The 16,277-nt window shown below is 36.7% G+C and overlaps 1 protein-coding gene across 1 annotated transcript in view; it reads left to right on the top strand.

Moving 5' to 3' along the window:
• Positions 1–3,944: 3,944 nt before the first annotated feature.
• Positions 3,945–16,277, top strand: part of pde1cb (phosphodiesterase 1C, calmodulin-dependent b) — a 121,955-nt gene continuing 109,622 nt past the window's right edge. Inside the window, exon 1 of the mRNA XM_065276705.1 lies at positions 3,945–4,107. Within this exon, the coding sequence (XP_065132777.1) occupies positions 3,945–4,107 (163 nt within the window). The remainder of the gene's footprint in view (positions 4,108–16,277) is intronic.

Raw genomic sequence — 16,277 nt, 5'->3', positions numbered from 1 at the left:
GTATATATATATACACATGTACATGATTTTTTTAAATACATAATAATTACACACACCACACACTCATATATTATGCAAAAAAAAAATCACTTTTATATTTTGTATGCGATTAATCCAATTAATCTCTGCCCAGCACTAATTCTTCACTGTCTCTGATATTGTTTTTAAACGAGTCTTATTTGTAATAATTCAAATGTTATGATGCATTGTGAACACATTCCTTAAGATTCAGGATGGGAATGATATGGGACTAGTAGTGCCCCTGTGTAGGTCAGTGGTAGAGTATTGCGTAAAAGCAGCGCAAAAGAACATTAGTTTAGAATGCAACCTTTCTTTAGTTTATTGTTGTGACATCATTCTGAAGTTAGAAGGAGTGTTTAAAGATCTATTGATCTTCATCTGGTTTAGGGCGACACACCGCCATCATGTGGACAACATTGGAAACAGCAACGACCCAGCAAAATGATCAGGTCAAAGAGGTCAATAAGCTTTTAATTACTCTCTGTGTTTCTGTCATCGATGAGGGTTCATGTCCTCTATTAGTAGTTCATATGGGATATGATGTGTGTTTGTCCCAGTGATGGAGACTCCCTGGACACAAATGTTCCTGTTCCTGTTGGCTCCCATGAAAGCACACTGAGATATCATGTTTGCTATCATTACTCACAGTTTTTTTTTAAAGGAACAGTTCATCCAAAAATGAAAAATAAATTTTTCTTATTAGCCAATATGACATTTATTATTTGTGTATGTAAAAAAAAAAATCATTTATTCACTTGATTCATTCAGAACTGTTCAGAAAAAAAGTCAATGTATGTAATCCTGTATTTAAATATGCTTAAGAGTTCTGTAAATGGTAACAACATTTTGTGAGCCTTAAACAATATTGTTTCCCCCTTCTTAAACCTCTGTAAAACCTAAAAGTTAACTCAAACCATTTAAGGAAACCGGCTGCATTAAACCATTTAAGTTTTAAAACACATACATTTGAGTACTGTGAATTTAAACAAATTGAGTCATATGCAGTTATGCACTTATATTTAAGTACACACTCCTTAACTATAAATGCATAATTGCACATGACTCAAGTTCACAGTACTTAAATGTATGTGTTTTAAAACTTAAATGGTTTAAGGCAACCGGTTTCCTTACATGGTTTGAGTTAAGTTGACATGCATGCAAAAGACCGCTGGAAACAGGCCAATCTCAACATAACACCAACTGACGTTACAGTCGAGATGTACGTCCCCAACATTAAACCATGCATTAAATTAAGGACAATGCTAAAAACAAAGTTGTGAGTGTTGAGTTAGCGCTATATGCTAGTTAATGTTATGCTAGCGTTTAGGCTAAAGTTCTACTATTGATGTTACAGTTACAGTTTGCAAAGACACAAACTAACCACCCAGAAACATACATTAAAAATATCCAAACAGTTGTTTATTCCTCTATATGTATCTTCATCTGATATAGACTCAAACATAAGGTCTGTTTACACACACACAGAGCTACTGGAAGTAGCTGCTCTGAGAAACAGCCAATCAGAGCAGAGCTCAACATTATTATTCATGACCCTTTTCATTCTAATGGCAAATCCTAGAGTTGTAAATGGACATGACAAACCGTAGAGTTGGGTCAGAGTCCACCTTTGTCGAGTACGAGTCAAGACCAAGTCCTTAAACTTCATGTCCGAGTCCAAGTCCGAGTCCAAAAGGGTCCTAGTTGGACTCAAGTCCGAGATCTTAAAGGCCGAGTCCAAGTCGAGTCCGCCCGAGTCCAGAAAGTATTTAAATTGAAAAAAGATAAAAAATTTGTATTGTAAATGGTTACTTTCTATTAATACTTTAACCTTTCAACCCATTTAACCAATGGCAATAAAAATGTAATAAAAATACCTCTTTTGCATCATGTCATTGCCATTGAACATTTTTATTCTATGTCAACTAGTTTCCTATCAAAACTGATTTCAAAGAATAGAAAGGGATATAAAGGTATCTTCTTTTTACCAGATGTCTTGCAAATAAATTTTCGTAAAAAAATGATTTTCTTAAGCAAAACAAATTATTGCTGACTTTGAGGACATCGTGCTGGCCACGCATTGATGTGTGTGATGTGTTTGTCTTCAAGTATGATGTGACTGGCTGCTGCCTGCCAGTGTGTAGCAGTAAAATAACAGGAGGGGAGACGGTCCCGTACACACTGCATATTAATTCGGTTGTCACTTCACCTTTTAATGCTTAATCCTGTTCTGTACACACACACACTTCAGTAATTTACGGTATTTACGTACAAAAAAGCCGAGGACCTGGCAACACTGCAAGACCGCGCGCTGTGAAGCAGCCTCACAATAGAAGCGTACAATACACAACACCCGGACGGAGGTTCATTGCAAAACACAATGCTGTTAGATTATTTTGGTCAAAGCTGTGAGTGATAAGCACGAGAGACGGCAGAACGTTGCTATGGTTATTTCTCTGTCAATCATCACATTTTCGGGAGTGAGCCTTGTTCCAAATGAAACGAACATTTAGGGGATTCACTCCTGCATTTAAATGCGGTTGTCACTCTCGAAAGTTTGCAGTGTGTACGAGACGAGACATTAATTAATTTCTCATCTCAAGTTCATGCTGTTTTTAATGTTGCACATGACGTGGACTCGACTGTACTCAGGATATTTTACGAGTCCAAAAAGTCCGTGTCAAGTCCGAGTACAAATTCACCCGAGTGCGTGACAAGTCCGAGTTCATTCAAAATTGGACTCGAGTCCGGACTCGAGTCCGAGTCCAAGTTCGAGTACCCCAACTCTAAAAAAACGTTTGTGGATCATTTTTGCACTTAATAAAGCCACAAACCTTCAATGTAGATATCAGAGAAGAATTTCACAGATTGTATAAATGCATTCTTTGGCACCTTTAAAGGTTCATCCACTTATAAATGTTGAAGTTAGAGTTTAAAGAGGTTCTCTTGTTGTTCAAAACCCATTGCTTATTGCTCATTTTGTGTGAATATGGAAAACATTGCAGAAAGTTGACACCTGTAAAGCCCCATCCCCTTAAACTTTGAACTTTAAACTCCCAAACCTCTAGGGTACTTTTGGGTGCCTTTGACTTTTTCTTCCATCATCATCTATTTGAATTGTTTTCTATTGGTTATTTCTTATGGGTTCCACATAATAAATAAATTATTGCTGGTGTGATATAACAGGGTACACTCCCAAAAATTAAGGTGCTAAAAGGGTTCTTCAGAGCAATGCCATGAGAGGATTTTCAAGTTCCCCAAGGAACCTTTCAGTCAAAGGTTCTTGAAAGAAGCATACACATCTGCAGATGCATCTTACACAATAAATAACCTTTTGTGCAACACAACAAATCTCAACAAAGCTGTTTATACAATCTGACAAAGAACCACGTATTTCTTTATTGAAGTATATCTACCGTAACAACACAATAGCACAATAACATCATTACGGTTAATAAATGCTACACGTCACTGTTTTGGAAGCTAATTTTAATTGTGCTCCCAGTAATGGATGTCAAATCGCTCTTTAAAATATGAAAATATTTTTAAAAGTAAATATTAATTGTTATTTGACACACGTGGCTCGATAGGTTCGTATTTCATTACTGTGATACACTTGACAGACTAATTACAGCCGCTTGTTTTTTTCGCGCGTGGCCCCAGAGGCGCGTGTTTGCCAAACTACAACTTTATTCGTGACGAGTGCGCGCTTCTCTCGGGAAACAGCGCGAGAGACTCACCTTATTGAATCGCGTCGGTTTGATGAAATGACGCGCAGGTAGACGAAGCCGTTGCAACATCCCAACAGCGATACACTTTGTGTCGTGAAGAAAAGAGAGACATGACACAGCCCGTACCAGAGTCATGGAGAGTATAATTGTTGTTTTGCTGCAGAGGTTTATTTATCTGAAAGTGGTTCCGCAGAGATGGGCTCGGTGACCTCAGCCTTCACCAGGTCGCGTAACACTCTGGTTAAAGTGGGCTCGGAACCGCAGAAGGAACCGGACGGAAAACACCGGACGCGAAACATCTCAAAGCGCTCCAGCAAACAACCGCTGTCCCCATCACAACCTCCTGCTTCCGTCAGAGGTGAGTTCATATTCTTATCAAGGTGGATAAAACGGTGCCCCCAAATGTTAGCCTACACGTGAACCTTTAAGACCCTTTTAAAAATAAGGGTTTATTATGATCATTAACATGGTAGAGTACTACTACATGGTAACCATGCCAGTTTAATTATCATTTGAATAGTTTTACTATTCAGTGTCATGGTTGACCTTTGGCTATTTGGTGAAACATAGAAAATTTGAAAGAGACAAACTTAGAATTTGAATTGAACAAAACATATTTAATTATACAATCCCTTACAAAACTTAACCATATACCGTTTTTTTTTTTTTTTGGTGTATTGATTACTATTAGCAAAATATAAGCTAACCAACAGCACATCTCATGATTATTAAAACCATGTTTTTTTTGTGGTTACCATTGTTTTACTACAGTAACCATGTTTTTTGTTGTTTTTTTAACTGTAGTAAAACCATGGTTCATTTTTGTAAAAGTTATAGGGGCGGTTTCCCGGACAGAGTTTAGGTTAATATAGGACTAGGCCTTATTTGTATTAGGTAATGTAAATTAACATACCTTACAAAAAACACTGTTACACTTTACAATAAGGTTCAATAGTTAACATTAGTTAATGTATTAACTAACATGAACAAACCATGAGCAACACATTTCTTACATTATTTATTCATCTTTGTTAATGTTAGTTAATAGATATAAAGCTTTTAATAGTTTGTTCATGTTAGTTCAAAGTGCATTAACTAACGTTAACAAGATTTTAATAAAGTATTAGTAATTGTTGAAACCAACTTTAACAAAAATTTATAAATGCTGTATAAGTGCAGATCATTATTAATTCCTGTTAACTAATAGTTAACTAATGTTAACTAATTACCCACAACACCACAGTGTCACTATTATATGTTAAAGTTAAAGAGGACAAGGGGTTTATAAATTAAAGCAGCTCAAACATGCATTTTAGTTTGGGACTAAGATAAGCCCTGTCCAGAAAACCGCCCATAGGGCTGTTGGTTAGTAGCTTTTATATAAGTATATTTTTCTAATTTTTTTAACACAGAATTTATAATAAAGTTATGTATTTTATAAAATCTGTATTTTATTAAATTTATAAAATAAAACTGGTCGTATATAACCCAATTGTCAATAAAACACCATCGTATTGCCCCCCAGTTTGAGAACCACTGGGTTACTCTATGGTTTTACTATAAATAATAACAAAACAAGCAAAAACATAAGGAAAACTAAGGTAACTGTACTACTTAGCCTAAACCATGGTTACTTTTCATAAGGGTGCTTTTGGACCTGTATAGTTTCTTAAAGACTCCATAGCATCCTGTTACACGAAAGGTTCTTTGTGACGAAAAAAACGGTCTACAGCAGGGGTCTCCAACCTTTTTGTGAGCAAGGGCTACCACCATGGAGGGCTACTTTTTTATACTGTATAGTCTACTCAAAACATTTTTTTTTACTTATGTAATAAATACATATTCAAATTGATGCTATATAAGGGATAGTTCGACCAAAATGAAAATTACCCCAAGATTTACTCACCCTGAAGCCACCCGAGTTACATATGTCCATCCTTTTTCATATAAATACATAATCAAATATTTTTGAAAATGTCTAGCTTTTAAATTCTTTATAATAAATGAATATGGGGTCCGCTTATTCAAGTATAAAGAATGTGCATCCATCCTTCGCAAAAATAATCCACACCGCACCAGTGTGTAGTTTTTCATAGTGACGTGTGACGAATGCGGGCACCATGTTGGAGACCACTGCTCTCTAGACTAAAAAATATGGTTCTTTTAGAAACCTTTGAATAAACATCACTACGAAGAACCAATTCATGGTTTCCCGCAAAAAAATGTTTTAGTTAAAGTGGTAGGGGTGGGCAGGGCCGGGGGGGGCATGTAATCAAAGGGGCGGAGCGGGGCGTACGCGTCATGATGAAAATTAATTTTTTTTTAAACACTCAAATAAAACTTAATTTTGAAGATACTATGACAGAAAATGAACACATACTAGTTTATTAATATAATTAAATGTTGATAATTAAATGTTTTTACCTCTAATGGGAATAGCTGCGTGATGAAGTGAAACTAAAGGGTTAAATAAACACAAACTAAAGCAGATGTTGTAGAACGATGATAGATAGCGCAAAAATGCTCCGAGATGCACTTGGCGGCCTTTTTTGCAGCAAAATTATAATCTTTTTTTTGTGGGACGACCTAGGCGGTAGGGTTTCCCAGCTTATGCGGTCGCCCGAATTGCAAAGTGCTGCGGGAAACCCTGCAATTTTAAAAATGTTTTTTTTATAAAAGTGTACTGAGTTTTGGTAATACATCCTATATTTTCCCCAACGGGATACAAGATAAGACAATATCAGATTCAGTAATAGTACGGACTATGACCCTCCTCTGCAACAGAAGCTGTACCTAAATGTACATTGGGGTTAAACATACAGTAAGCTTTCCAACCAGCTCGCAAGTTGTCCAGCTGTATATTTTAAAACAGGAAGGAACCAGAGGCGCGGGAAGATATTTTCGGTAGGGGGTGCGGGGTTATAGAATAGAGTTATAGAATTCTAATGTTGTTCACAAGCTCTGTATTCTGCCGACCACTCTACCTATGTCTTCTTTTAAAAAAATCACTCGCCCCTCCCATCAATAAAGTAGCCTACAGCTGAGCTGACGGGGCATACAAACTAGGCTATATAGCCTATTGCAACATAGTAGAGATTCTCTGCCCAGGACGTTATTTTCCGCTACTATCCTCGGGCCGGGCCGATAAAAGCATATTTTGAATCATTACTTTATTAGCCCAATTGGGGAGAAAGCTATGCCATAATCAGAAATATTATGACTATATTTAGGCCAAAGTAACAAATGTCTCCAAAAAGTTACACAAATTACAAATTACAAAATGATTTGTAAAAGTTACAAAATGCAACGCGAGTCAGGTGCGGAGTCTCCTCTGGCACGCATCACGCACCGGGCATGCTGTGCGGTATGGTGGAGCTTAAGTGCAACATGGAGTTTGAAGATGTAAAGAAAAAAGAAAAACAGGAGAATTAACTTTGAGCAAGTTTGGAGGAAAGTCGGAGGTATGGAACCAGTTTATGTACACATATGCATTCTCACTGGTCCCAGTAGTACGCCTTTTTGTTGTCCTTTGGTTAAGTTTTTAATATTTCTAAACTCTAACATAATAACTTTATTGACATTACTCGAGTTAAGGCGATTATAGTGGTCCTTTCAATTCACGGGTTTCATTTAATTCTATTTTACACGTAAATGTAATATTTGTGTCTTTACGTTTTGTTCAGCCCAGTCTCCTAAAAATGCGTACAAATAGCACGAAGTGTAAAACTCGTGCAATACATACGCCAAATTCCACTTTGGCGTGCATATGATACGCAAGTCCTTCCCATTCACTTAAACGGGGCATCTTTTTTTGTTGTTTTATTTATTGGTTTCTCAATTTTTTGCTATTTTTTACCATTTTCGCTTGGGTTTAGGGTTAGAACAACTTTTTGTTATATAAAAATGACACCCTAACCCAAACCCCAACCTCAACCCCAACTCCAAGCGACCATGGCTTAAATATGGACAAAAACATTGAGAAACCTGTATATTAAATAACCTCATTAAGCAAATCTAAAATCTAACCCTAAACCCAAGCGAAAATGGTTTAAAAAACAGAAAAAAATTGAGAAACCAATAAATAAAACGACAAAAAAAGATGCCCCGTTTAAGTGAATGGGAAGGACTTGCGTATCATATGCACGCCAAAGTGGAGTTTGGCGTATGTATTGCACGAGTTTTACACTTCGTGCTATTTATTAATACGCAACCTCAGGAGACTGGGTTGTTTTGTTTCACTTTGCCATGCCTCCTGCGGTGTAAAAATAAGATATTTTTCGACTTTAAAATTCCAAAATCATGTCCTAAATTGTCGGAATATATTCCAAATGGATTCATTTGAATTTATAGACGTTTAACATTAAAATCGATGCATGGGAATAATTTATATAATTTTTTTTGAAATACCTTTTAAATGTCGCATGCATGTTCCTTATTGTACATATATAATTTAGTTCCTTTTACGTCGTTTTAATAATTTAATTCAACCGTTTATACTTTCATTCAATAAAGCACATGTTCTGTAACATTTACAAGTGCGTTAAACACCGCAAAACAATTTGGCTATATTTTTAAATATTTTTGAAAAGATGACGAACTAGAAAATCGTTTACTGAACCTAGCTTAGCTTGGACGCATTTTTCCATCGGAATATGTTTAAAATATCAAAATGGGCCAACATATTTTGATTAAAATATATTCTAAAACCATGCTTAATTATTTTAAGAGTAGTAGACCTTCTAATATAGGCCAACCACACTCCACAGTTCATTCTTGTTCGTTTTATATGTGTTTCATTGTTGCATGCACTTTTTACGCATGCAAACTAAAATGCTATTTATATATCGGACCATTGTAAATCAATGCGAATCATTGTAAAAATGTATTAGCAATACATACCTTAATAACTAGTCCTCGGGAATTTTGCGTTGTGTGATTGAAAAAAATCCAAAATTCTCTTTTGAGACATTGCGAAGCTGATAGATAAACTCATTCGGCGTTCAGTATGTGGCTGTGAGTGTGCGTGCTTGTGTGTTATGCTTATCCCTATTGCAGCATATCGGCTGAATGCAATCACGTAGGCAAGACGACAGAATCTGATAGAATCTGGCTAATACACACTGAAATAAATTAAATCATTTTAAAATTACTAAAATTATCCCTCTCTTCATCACACACCCAACATGGCATACAAAATGTCTTTGTACAGAAACAAACCAAAATCAAGAGATATTTATGAGATTTAATTTTACTGTCATCGCAGTTTTAAATCTCTGCCACCAGGGGGTGCTGCAGCACCCCCAGCACCCCCACTTCCCGCGCCCCTGGAAGGAACCCTTTGAATTTTTGTTCATCATACATAGTTTTAATAAATGTGATTGTAACATCTCACATTAGACATTTATTCCAGTTTAAGAAAATACAGGGATATTTATTGTAAATAACTAACAGTGTTGGGGAATAGGGATGTGCATTTATGTTAATTAATTTTTTCATTTCGATTAATCCATAGGTCTGAAGAACTAGATTAACTGGGGGCGGGGCAATCAAAGGGGCACGTCATGGTGAAAATGAAAATATTTTTATTAAAAATACTGAACAATGAACACATAGCCTACTAGATTATTAATTAATTAAATGCTTTTAACAGAAACCTCTTACAGGAATAGCTGCGTGATGAAGAGAAACTAAAGGGTTAAACGCAAACCAAAGCGCTTTCCGCCATAACCACAATAAATAAATAAATGAACCCACATGATCATCGTTTTCGTGATCGATAATCGATGCCACGTTCGAGTACTCGAGCAATCGAGTACTCGTGCCCTTCCCTATTGGGGAAAGTCACTTTTAAAGTAATGCATTACAGTATTAAGTTACTACCCAAAAAAGTAACTAAATCCGTTAATTAGTTACTTTTCATGGAAAGTAATACTTACGTTACTTTTAAGTTACTTTTGCTTTACTTTTTCTAACTTGGCTGAGGCTTGACCTTGCGGGTGTTTTTTACGACTGAGAAGTTCTGCATTTAGAAATATCATATTTCCATCGCAAAAATGTTAAGCTCTGACGTGCCATTTTTGTTTCTCACTCAAACTGTTGCAGCTTAGGCACGCACATACAGAGTGCGTAATTCTACGTGACTACGTTCAGTTTAATTTAGTACATTATTTTTAAATTGAATTTAGGGGTGCACCGATATATCGGCCGATGATGCTTGCTATGCTTCTCAATGCATTACGGTGAAACGCCGCTACATCCAAAAGCCAGAGGGCGCTCTCGTGCAAAGACTCAATATGTGCTGTAGATGAAGAACCACACACACGCAGCTATGACACGCAGCTCCAGGAAATAGCTTAAGGATATATTTATAGAGTTTCTTTGCAAAACGAGAAAACTCCGTTTTTTGGTTGTGCATTTAAATGAATATCAAATCAACTGCAGTTGGTTTGTTTTGATTTAAACCTTCATAACTTAAAAAATACAGCTAAGTAGCACCATAAAACAAAATAATAACATGATAACATAATAATACAATTTTTTGACAAAAATGTTAAAAACGGAGTTATCTTGTTTTGCAACGAAACTCTTCATTTATATTGCTGTTCTTCAAACATTTTCAGGTATTTTCATGATAATAAAGAATATGTATATGATTATGTTTAACGAGTGTTGCTTTTTTAAGCATGTTATAAACGAGTCAAACTATCTCAAAAAGGACTTAGGGGTTGTGTACACCAAAACTTTTACGCCCGCAGCCGGCGCATGTTTTCAATTGTTTCCCATGGAAGCTTAGCGTTTTTCAAATAAGCCAGCAGCTAGCAGGTTTTTTCCGCGCTCGGTGCTGAGCGTCGAGAGTTGAAAGAGATTCAACTTTGGGAGAAAAGCTCCGCTCGTCAATGTCAGTTCTCACACGGCCGCCCAATCACAGTGGAGGAGGGGCGGGACATTACCACAGCAACCAACCGGCTCGCAGCTGAAGTATCACAGCTATCAAAGCGCTCAGCTGAAGAAAGCTGGCACTCAGCTGAAAAACAGCTGGCATTCGGCGTCCTCAAGGCGTTTTCAGCCGCGTTTAAAAGTTTTGGTGTGTCCAGCCCCTTACTGATCAAAAGCCATAGTACATAAAATAGCTGGGAATAAGATCGGCTGTGCGATTCAGAATAGTTATCGGCTACATATTAGTAGTGTATATCGGCATTTATCGGTGCACCCCTAATTCAATTAATTAAACTGAAAAGTTACTCACATTACTTTAAAAAAAGTAACTCAAATATTAATGTGAACATTTAGTAATGCGTTACTTTACTCGTTACTTCAGAAAAGTAATATTATTACGTAATGCATGCGTTACCCCCAACACTGATTACTAAGATATGAATTTGGGTCATGTCCACATTTATTGGGCCCACTGTATGTATTCGATACTAATAGGCGATTGTGGAATTTCAGTGCATACCTTCATGGGACGGGTGGGAAACAGGTGTTTGCTCATTTTGGGTCAAAACGTGGGTGAAAGCGGTCATTTATCTGCACATGAGAGAGTTCAGGCACTTCTGCATAACAGATGAGAATAAAACACCTCATAATGTGATGATCAGTGATGCACCGCAGTTCTTTGAAGTATCCCGGCCCTTTATTATCTGTCATCTCTTTGATGTAATACCAGGGTTTCCTGGTGCCTATATAGCACACGTGTCTGAAACGGCCCGCGAGCGTTATCATTTAATGATTGCTGTCCTTTCGGAAATATTGACTACACATAAACAAGGTTTATTAGGTATTATACAAACAAAGGGGGAGATATTGTGTCTTACTAAATTTAGCCGTATAGCCTAAGTTGTGCCTTTGCTCCCCTCTTTTTCCACATTCGGGATAGCTTTCAACTGCTATGTCAGTTTATATGATTATATCTCACCATTAAAGGAAGAAAGAGCCCTAGAGGGGGACTAAAATATATCCTGTAGCTCTATGTTTCATGGTTACCATGAACAGGCGACAGTAAAGTCTCCTACTGAGCTCCCGCTGGGTGCTAACACCTCCCTGTATGGCGTTGCATCTCTAGAGAGCCACAGGCAGGGAGACACCAGCCAACACAGTCACTGACGGTCAGATCAAAACAAAGGAAAAGTTTAGATTTATGAATGTGCTGTTAATTATACTTACCAGAAGCTGTGTTGTCTTGACGCATTCAGAAAATATGACGCAAGACCTATCACTAGGGCATTAAAATCTTTTAATATGTACCTTCTAAAAGGGTACCGTCCCAGTGACAGCTTTAATCCCATTTTTTCTGGGATCAGGACAGACAATTGCAATGAATATTTAAGGGTTAGTGAACAGATAAAGTAGATCTACAGAAATCGTGCCTAACTTGTAACAGTAGAGCTTAGAAAAAAAGTTTATTGTTATACTGCAGATCAATGATGTGCCCACTTTATTGACCATTGTTAAATATTGCATCCCTGCTTCGATGATCTATTTAGATCAGCCTATATTGAATTCTTGTTCATGCTTTTATGAATACGTCCTGTTAACTGTCCTGTTAATCATGTTATTGCTATCAATGGTATCAGAAAGATAAAATGATCTTTTATTTTAAGCTTAACTCATTATAGGCTATTGTTGACGAAGCGTGAATTAGCTTTAAAAAAAGGATGGTTTTAATGTACAGTATAAGACATTTCCGCTTTTTCTGACGTCACCTCTGTAATGAGCGCGTGCAGGGAATGGCGGGAGGACACGCTCTGTCCGTCGCTATGGTAACAGGGATGGGGACGGCTCATTCCCTTGAGCTTGTGCTGTCTCGATGATGTTCACTCTAAGGAACTCATTTATGCTCTAATGTATAATACTATAAAAATCACTGTCACGTCATTAGATCATGCTGTTAACGAGAGAGAGAGAGAGAGAGAGAGAGAGAGAGAGAGAGAGAGAGAGAGAGAGAGAGAGAGAGAGAGAGAGAGAGAGAGAGAGAGGTTGATGTACAGCAAATATTAAGGATGTTTTATTGACCTCTTCTGGTCACTTCGGGAAAATTCATAAGGAACCCAATTACACACAAAATAGAAAATCCTCTTATAATTTACTCATCCTCATGTCAGCTCAGATGTATGGGACATACTTTCTGCAGCTAAACACAAAATCGTTTTATTTTACAATGCCACAATGTTTTAACAATATTGCAGTATCTTCTTATATGTAATTAAACAGTGGCAGATATTCACACAAAGTGTAAATAAAGTCCCATCTATTCAAGCTTAAAAGCTTAAACCCACAGTTGAGTACACTTAGATGTTCTTAAGTTTGTCTTATGTACTAAAGACCATTTCTTTAAATATTTAGTACAATATCATTATCAATGTGTGAAAATAGTACATTTAAAGGGGCAATAAGTAGGATTTACCTCACTCTAGTGGTGAAATTGCATTTGCATTTAAACGAACAGTGCTCTCTAGCGCCTCGCCTTTCCAAATGCGTGTTGCAACTACGGTAGCCGTTATGTAATCGCTGATCTCCTTGTCTGTTTCAGCTGGTTCACGTGTTCTGAATGAAAACACATTGTGGAAATGCGTTGGTAAGCTAGTGCTTTTTGTCCCTGTCTGCTATTATAGTTTATCAATACGGCGGAACGACATGGAAGCCTCTTTGGACTTACAGTTCAATGTAAGTAAAAAGGGAGAAATTCTAAGCTTACAAAGAAAGTCAGATCACTGGCAGAGGTCATTTGACACCATTGAGGACATATTTATGAATAAAGACATTGATTTTGATTAATTAAACACTTAAAATCCTACTTATTGCCCCTTTAAAAAGCTTAAATAAAATTTGTTTTAGTGCAATCTTTTAAAGAGCACCCATTGTTCGATTCATTCACTCGTTTTTAAATTTCATTTGGTGTGTAAGTGTGTATTAGTACATGTTAACGATATGCAAAAGGTACAAACCCCAAAGTAAACAATGACGCGAGTTATTGTCTCCAACGTAAATCTCTTTTCTTGGACTACAACAAACACACAGATTGTAGGCAACAGTTTACTACTGTGGGCCTACTGAAGTGGACAAGACTAACATTATTATAAGTCCTCCTGCTTTGTCTCACAGCTTGTAAGTTAACTCTTTAAGTAAACTGTTAGCATTGCATTGTGAGTGAATCTTTCAAACATGGTAAGGAGCGTCACACTTCCTACTGATGTCATAGGTATTCAGGCCAATCACAACGTACAGATTAGATGGCCAATCAGGGACACAACGCTTTTCAAATGGAAAAAGGGAAATCTGGAGCTACGAAAATGTATGGTATGTGGAAAATAATGCGTTTTATTTATTATAAACCACGCAAACACGTATTATACCAAATACACAATAACATAGCTTTTTAGCAATGAAATAGGTGCTCTTTAAAGTCATTTCAAATCACTTGAAGATATTGCAGACAACACACTCTAAATATGCTAAGTTATTTTCAATCCAGGGTTGGGTCAAAAAAAGGGACATTGGGTTAATTTAACCCGAAAAATATTTATATTTGACTCAACAATTGTTTAAAACAACCCAGCATTTTGCATTAAAACCACCTAGCAGATTAATTAACAACCTACAACAATAGGTTGGGTTCATCTCTTGAAGATAACCACGTTTAATTCCCAGTGTATTAAACATACTTTTATATTTAAAGCGGAAGTCCACCCTAAAACAACATTATAACAACAACTTTGATTGACAGCTGCACAGGATGAAAGCCAAATTAGGTTTTAGATATTTTTACCATTTTACATTACCTGAGTCTACGGAAAAACTGGGCTAAAAAAAAGTACTCAAAATCTCCCTGACGAAAGTGCTGGCTGCATATTCAAATATTTGAGTAATCTATTAGTGCTGTGTCAGCTGATGGTCACGTTGATGTAAACAATTAAAAGTCCCAGTGGCCTGAATTTGTTGTCCTTACATCCACATACTGCACAGGTTCTAGTTATCTTTTATCGAGGGTTTTGGTGATTTCCCCTTCAGAGACGGTTAAAGCGGAGTAACTCTTTGGTTAGGTTCGTTTGCCGGCTAACTTCAAGTTGACTTGAGTTGATTTGAGAGCAGGTTGAGCGGTAAAAGAAGTTATTAGGCTTGTTTAACTTCATGCGGCGCCGCAAGAATCGACAGCCGGATGACGTCAAAGTACTGCGAGAGCGATTCGCGAAATCATACGTACGAGTTTGCTTTTAAGTCGCTCTCGCGGAACCTTGACGTCATCCGGCTGACGGTTCTTGCGGCACCGCATGAAGTCGAACAAGCCTGAAGACTGCATCTGTCAGTGGGTGGAGTTAATGAGTTTTGCGCAGTGCATTCTGGTTAATTGAGTCCATGAAAGACCGTTATGAAAATTCCACTTCAACACACTATAGGTTTAATAATCGAAATCGTGCAAATAAAAAAAAAATTCTCATGAAAAATGCAAAATGGACATAAATTACCCCTGATAACAGGATAAATTTTCTAGGGTTCAATTCCGCTTTAAGTTTTATATTAAACTTACAATCAAGTTGAATCTCATATAACGTATAAAGTAGTTGAAATTGCTTAAATTACTTCAATAAATTAAATTATTGATCAAATCATTCATCGTATAAACAACATTCCAGTAACGTTCCAGTACTCTAAAAAATTCTTGATTATTTCAACCCTTTGTTGGATCAAGGATGGACCAACGCAATCAATCCTTCAAATTAAATTTAAACATATTTTAGTTACAGCAATCCAACACAGGTCATAGCAACAGTTGCATTTGTCCATATTTTACCCAACCATGGGTTGAAACATCCCAGCATTTTCCTTTTATTAAGAATGAATACACAACCATTTAGCAAAATTTTAGTAAACACTTTACCACTATAATAACCACTTTACATCCGACAAATAGTTGGATTAAAAAAAAGATTCAAATCCTGTCCATCATGTGTCTGCTATGTACATTGTATGTAGTGTTGGGATTTAATTATATATTTTTTACAAAATGTCTTACTTATTATCTGAATATTTTTGTCCACACAAAACAGCACCACTTTTTTCTGTGCGTTTCATTATCCACACATTAACCCCAGGATCTCTACAATGAAAAAAGCCTTGGCTGGTTGCCTAGTGACCAACATTCACAATATGACACCATACATGAGCCGACCTTGCGGGAAACCACGCAAACAACCACAGGAACTTTTTTATGATTTAATACTCATTAAGCATCTTTGAAAAAGGACCCGTGTAAGACAGATCAGATCATCATCCATTAAATTGGTTTATGATTTATTGCATGCCTGTCACATATGTTATTAATAACAGACACTGATGTGAGTTTCATCTATGCAAGATTTGAGCCACAACACCATACCAAGGACCCCTTGAGTTGTTTTAGGAGGGTTCACCCTGGCATACATAAATGTTTATTCTATTCTATTCTATTTTATTCTATTCTATTCTATTCTATGTCTATTTTATTCTATTGTATGTCTTTTCTATTCTATGTCAGTTCTGTTCTATCTCTAT

This window comes from Paramisgurnus dabryanus, chromosome 6 (assembly GCF_030506205.2).
Source record: "Paramisgurnus dabryanus chromosome 6, PD_genome_1.1, whole genome shotgun sequence".
In the NCBI taxonomy this organism is placed as follows: Eukaryota; Metazoa; Chordata; class Actinopteri; order Cypriniformes; family Cobitidae; genus Paramisgurnus; species Paramisgurnus dabryanus.
The sequence above is the reverse complement of the archived record's forward strand: the minus strand, read 5'-3'. Positions and strand labels throughout refer to the sequence as shown.